The 6,548-nt window shown below is 41.3% G+C and overlaps 1 protein-coding gene across 1 annotated transcript in view; it reads right to left on the bottom strand.

Annotated features, from left to right (window-relative positions):
• Window positions 1–2,801: 2,801 nt before the first annotated feature.
• The window catches only part of LOC125481026, a 9,845-nt gene continuing 6,098 nt past the window's right edge, over window positions 2,802–6,548 (bottom strand). The window contains exon 3 of the mRNA XM_048608188.1: window positions 2,802–3,034. Coding sequence (XP_048464145.1) covers window positions 2,802–3,034 — 233 coding nt within the window. The remainder of the gene's footprint in view (window positions 3,035–6,548) is intronic.

Below are 6,548 nucleotides of genomic sequence, written 5' to 3'. Positions count from 1 at the left end.
GACATAGTACACAAACCCATTTCACAAATAAGGAGTGACAGTTACATGATGTGGTGCTAGGATAGAGCTGTGACAATCTGATATATTCAGCTACAATACAGCTTCCTACAACTGGTGGCAACACTATGATTCAGCTCTAAGAGGCAAAAATAAATAACTTGAGGTAAGGTTCTGCACCATTTCATTAATTGATTTTCCCAGATGCATCTGTTCATCCAGAACTTTTCCCACTATCTGCATGACGCATTTCCTCATTTGAGAAAGAACACTGAACTCCGATTCAACCACAGTTCCAATCATTTCCAAACTATATACTCTAGATTTTGCAACAATGTCACAAGCATTTGACACACTACCTTAAGCAATACTGCTCTCATAATCATGTCCACATCAAAAACACCCCATTTGTTCCTCTTTATGCCCAACTTATTGCCTTGTCTTGATTGCTGTTCAACTCCACATCCCCAATAACTCAGTCCAACTCTCTCTCCATCTGGCTACATCCAGCCCACAGCACCAAAATTACTCAGATTAAAAAGATACTATCTGTGACTACTGCAATGACAATTGTCCTCTTCACCTACTCCAGTTGTGGAAACTGCTCTCTTCAATCCTTCACATTCCACTGCTGGCCAGCCCCAAAACTATCAAGACACTTCACAATGGATTCCCTACTACAACTTTAGGATCAGCATCGTCTGGCCCTGCACAGGCCACCAACACCATCCCAGGCCCCATTCCAACAACAATAAGCCTGGGGGATTAGCTTCCACATGCAAGCTGACAACACCCACCTTGCCTAACCATCACCCTTGTCTCCAGAACAGTTGCTGTCTTATCTGAGCACCAGTCTGATTTGTTGCACTGGAACAGAATTACTTTGTGGTGAAACAAAAGGCATGTGGCTTGGTCGCTCAGCTACCTATGCAGGCTCAAACCCATGGCCAGCATCCTTAATGTTCTACGCAATTGTATGTTCAGCTACAAACTTTACAACAAGTTGATCACCAAGATCACTTATTTCCATCTCCATAATATGCTCCAAAGCCATTTTATCCTTGCCAAAGTGCTCATCATCACCTTGGTTATGTCTAAACTAGATTTTCCCTACAATCTCCTTTCAGGCTCTATCCTCCTGATCCAGAATTCTGCCCTTCATATCCAAGCCTGCAGCCAAAGTGGATGAACGCTCCAATTCTGCACTTATCCTCACCTGTGCTTTTATTTGATACTCATCACTTTTGCTCAAATTCGTCCTTAAAGTTACCCCGTGATACCGAGGTAAGTATGTGCTTTGTTGTCTAAGACTATCCCTCACCAGAATCCCACCATCACTGACAAACACTCCAGCTGCCAATGTTCTACTTTCTCCAATTCTCCTCCTAAACACAAGTTTCAGAAGTTTCTCAAAATCTTTTCTTTCAACCATGTCCTCAGCTACTCATTCTCAGCTGTACGTAATTCTTACTGCAGATCAAATATCAACTTGTGAACACCTCAAAGTGATAGAAGTCTTGATAATCATTTACAGCACAAGTGGAAAGAAACTGTTCCTATTGGCAGACAAGTCAAGAGCTGGGGCCACTGATTTAAAGCAACTGGACAAGGCAACAGAGGCAAAAGGAGAGGCACAGTAGGTCAGTAGTCAACAATGCTGCCTCACAGCACCCAGGACCCAAGTTCAATTCCAACTTCGGGTGACTGTCTGTGTAGAGTTTACACATTCTCTCCCTGTCTGTGTGGGTTTCCGCCAGATGCTCCGTTTTCCTCCTACAGTCCAAAGATGTGCAGGATAGGTGGGAAATGCAGGGTTACAGGGTTAGGGTAGGAGAGTGATCTGAGTGGGATGCTCTTCAGAGAGTTAGTGTGGACTTGTTGGACCAAATGGCCCGTTTCCACACTGTAGGGATTTTATGAAAAATACTTCACACAGTTCAGGACTGCACTGACTGACTGAGTGGTGGAGGAAGATTCAATCAAGGGCATTCAGAAGGGACCTGGATCATTAGAGCTATAGAAAAAAGGCAGGATTTGGAACTAATTTGAGTTTCTCTCTGTGCACTGATAAACATGACAGGCTAAATAGCTTCCTTTTGTGTTGTAAATATTCTGACTTTAGTGAAGCATCCCGGAAAAGTTCATTCAACACATTGGACTGAAGCCTAGTTAAGTATGCAGTATCAGCCTGAGCAACCTGACAGATAAGCGAGCAGTAACACTGAATACCATAGTACTGGGATGACATGGTCAATGAGTCAGCAGTCTCTTCAGAACCAGAAGTTCTGATACAATCCACATATTTCAGTTTCCAAAACAATTCTACAATCACGTTTCACTGCGCAATTATTTGCAATGCTCAGTTCTCTTTGCTAAGCTATTGTTCCTTAACCGGAGGATGGAGTCAACCTGGCTGCTAGCCTGATACTACCAAATTATCTGGCCTGGCCACTTTAATGATATAACATGAATAAACTACCATTTTGTAAATTACTAATGTGAAACTGAGCTTAAGAGCTAATAGTTATTTAGGCAAATTATTTTTAAAATCTAAGTAACAGTACCAACATTACAGACTTCTACTTCATGGCTCTATCAACTACAAAGGTTACAGGGTATTCTCCTCAGAAACGTGTTACCATCCCCCACTTATCCACAATGACATGCAAACAGTGATTCTCATCAGCAAACCACCATAGATCCTAACTCAGTGAAGTCTAGGGTCAAACACCCAAAACAAAACTAAGATCCTCTTCTGAGATAACAAGGTATAGAGCTGGATGAACACAGCAGGCCAAGCAGCATCAGAGATCCTCTTCTAACCGGCTGCCACAGCACAGCATCCCCGGTATCAATTGAGAATCATTTTCCATATCATCAAAACCTTGTCTTAATAATGGTAGATGTAGGTAATGAAATTCATCATCATCTCCAATGTCCCAACTCAGCTTCAGCTGACTGAGGAAGAGACTGAAGACCAGGTTCTCAAATTCAAGATTAAGATCAAGGTTTATCAGATACCAGCGATCCCCATGCTCTGGTGTCAGAGATTGGACAACTTACAGCAGGCACCTCAAAGCACTGGAAAATTATCAGCAGTGGCACAGAATTCACCAAATCCAGTGGCAAGAAAAATAGCTCAACAGCAGAGTCCTCTCCCAAACCAACATGCCCAGCATCAAGAGTTACTCACACAGGACATGTTATACATCATATGCCTGACACTGGACTCCCAAAACAACAGCAAAACATCAACATCCCGAACAGATCAAACATCCGCTTCATCTCAGGGAAGTCATTGGCTTATGACTGACCAAACCACAGTCACTTCATTCAGGAAGGCACTGAACACGTCAAGAAACTTTGCTGGGAACTCAGAGGTGTCTGAGGAAGCAAACAAGCCATCCACCCAACACTTCAAGCACCACCTGCCCTTCATGTGGCAGAATCTGCAGATGGTGCACTGGAGTCTTTAGCTATCTAAGAATCCATCTAGCAAGAGCGGAAGTAAATCATCTTCCATTCAGAGGGACTGCCTAAGATGATTTACTGACTGCCTCAAACATGTGTTAAGCTGGTATCAGAATTACTTAGCAAAATTAAACAACTGCTTACCCTTATATAGCACATTTAACTGAAATGTATATAGTTTGACACCCAACCACATGGAGTGAACAGATCAAATGACCAAAAGTTTGCACAAGAGGTAGGTTTTAAGGAGTGCCTTGAAGGAGGAAAGTGAAGAGACGAACTGTAGGGGCAGAATTCCAGAACTTGGGGTTTAAGCAACTAAGGCACAGTCAAGACATGGAGAAGCAATTAGAACTGAGAATGCTCAAGTGGCCAGAATGACAGAAGTGCAGGTATTGTGAAAGTGAAGATGATTATGGAGAATGGAGTGGCAGGAGGCAACATCATGAATGGATTTAAAATAACTAAGTAAGTTAAGACAATAATGATGCAAAGTAAAAGAATGCTAGTAAGAGAAGGAAAACTTTTTTTAAGCATCCAAAAGGCAATTATTCCACAGATAATAATTACAACACTAATTCTAGCAAATGCATGTTATCCCTATGTTAGAACTTATTCCAGCTGTAAACATTTCACCTGTCCCATTTCTGTGAAGCTAACAGCAATTTAAACATAAACATGGATCTTAATTAGTCCATGAGGCAATTGACTAGAAAGTGAAACGGCAATGCTAATTTCTTGCTCCTTCAACTGTTACAAATGTTCACATTATTTGAGAATTCGCTTTCGAAAGTGGAGAGAAATCTGGCTATTAAAGAAGTCAAAAAGTCCCTTTGACACCAGAGGTCAAAACAGCATTTAAGTCATCGTGTCAGTTCAGCTGCTCTGAACAGCAATCATCTGGGAAGATAATTGCTACTGAAAATAAAAAATACTAGCGATCACAGGAGGTCAAGTCAGTCTAGTTCTTCTCTACTCAAAACGTTAAGTTGCTTTCTCTCCATGGATGCTGCCTGACCTGCTGTGATCTCCAGCATTTTTGTCGTCAGCACAGATTCCAGCATTTGCTCCTACAAGATAATTGCTAAGCTGTTTGCTGACTTGAGTTCTATGACCAACAGAGGTAGGGTGGAGGGATAGAAAGAAGGATGCAGTGGGAAGAGACCTATGACAACACAGGTGATACTAGCATTGTTTAAGCAGTAATGGCTGGAGAGAAGCCCTGAGGTACTTAAAGGTGAGAAGAAAACTCCAGAAAGAGGCAGCTAAGGAGGTGCCAGAGGGTAAGGCAACCTCCAAGGATGCTGAAGTTTAAGGAACAGATATTAAATAGTAACAGAAACAGAAATTGCTGGAAAAGCCCAGCAGGTCTGGCAGCATCCGTGGAGAGAAATCAGAGTTAAAGTTTCAGCTGACGAAGTTCTGAGGAAGGGCCATTCGACACAAAACATTAACTTTGTTTTCTCTCCACAGATGCTGCCAGACCTGAGATTTTCCAACAACTTCTGTTTTTACTTTTGATTTACAGCATCCGCAGTACTGTTAGTTGATATTAAATGTAATGAGCTGAATTAGTGATTTGTTTTCAGAATCTCAGAAAGTGACATAACTGAAGAGAATGGCATCCAATGAACGTTAGAAATTTGCCAAACAGAAAACAATTACCACTGCGCCATGCTAAGCACAAAGACTGTGCACTGAGAAAGGGGTGACTATTCACCAAGGTTTGAGTATCTGTAAGGGGGCTGCTGCGATAAAAGGGATTATCATCTTTCTTCCTGATGTTTACCATGAAATCGTTCCCTTTTTCTAGTTTTTTTTTTCTTAATGTAATAATTTACATTTTTTCTTGTTCAGTGGAACATAATCCATTCTTTTTTGTTGAACTTTATTTTCTGTTTTTGTTAAAAGTACATTGTCAGCTTCATGTGAATATGTGCACTGACTGACCTTCACAGCAAACAAAAGAAAAAATATGCTCCATGAAACCAGATTTCACTCTGGGATCTGACTTGCCTGGTATTGACATCAGATGGGATTATACCACATCATTATGACACAGGAGCCAAGATTGACAATTCCCAAAAAATCATGTATTCAGTGCATGTAAACTCCTTCAATAAAAGTCAGGGATATCCTAGGCAGTTAACATACAATCGCTAATCTACCTAACTCAATCAACAAACTCAACCACCAACAAACGCTTGTTTTTGCAACGGTGGCTAATTTGTACCATGCTGAGCCCAGTTTCAATGGCTATAAGGCTACAGTATAAAATTTACAATGATTGGTTTTAAACTGTCAAACAGGCACTCAGACCTGCAGAAAACAAGATCAGAGCTCAGTGCACAAGAAGCTGCTATGAATTTGAAAGGAAAATCATTGAGTGCTTCTATCTCTCCTGGCAGTCCTAGGGAGGAATCACAAGGGGTCCACAAGTATCTATGGGGCCAGGTGAGATTGGTGGGTACTGCAGGATACTCACAATATCAATAATAAACTAGACAATAATTTACTTTTACTTGTCTACATGATTGGACAGTTTGTATCTTAGTAGTGTTAGAGCCTCCTGAGTGAACTGGCTCCAAAATAGATAAAATCTGTCCCTCCCATGCTGCAGTTAAATACACTGTGTCAGTGTCACTTATAACTAGAGTAACTGTGCAAAAACATTAAATTTCCAAAATCAATATCCCTAACTTTGACCAGTTGAGATCAGTACAATTCTCAGAACAAATTGGCAACAGCTTCAAGGTAGTCAAGAATCCCTGAGCTCTCATTAAATTATCATCCTTGTGGTTCCAATGGATACACAGCTGCTCCATTATTACCTGGTTTGCTAACGCATTGTTACCAGATGCCAATTTGTGATCCTCCTCAAAGGTACACCTGGAATTCCACTGCCTCAAGCAGTAGTAGAGAATGCACATCTGCTACCATGACGGTGAGTAGCTTTGAGTTTCTAAGCAATACCGAGCAGAGCTTTGTCATGTATAAAATGGAAGCTGCTCTTTGCAAGTCAATTTTACCTGAAGAAGAGAGAAGAAGCTGGTGATAACAAGGTGTAGAGCTGGAAGAAC

The sequence above is a fragment of the Rhincodon typus genome, chromosome 19 (genome assembly GCF_021869965.1).
Source record: "Rhincodon typus isolate 14 chromosome 19, sRhiTyp1.1, whole genome shotgun sequence".
NCBI lineage: Eukaryota > Metazoa > Chordata > Chondrichthyes > Orectolobiformes > Rhincodontidae > Rhincodon > Rhincodon typus.
Note: the sequence above shows the minus strand (reverse complement) of the source record. Positions and strands in the feature narration are given on the sequence as shown.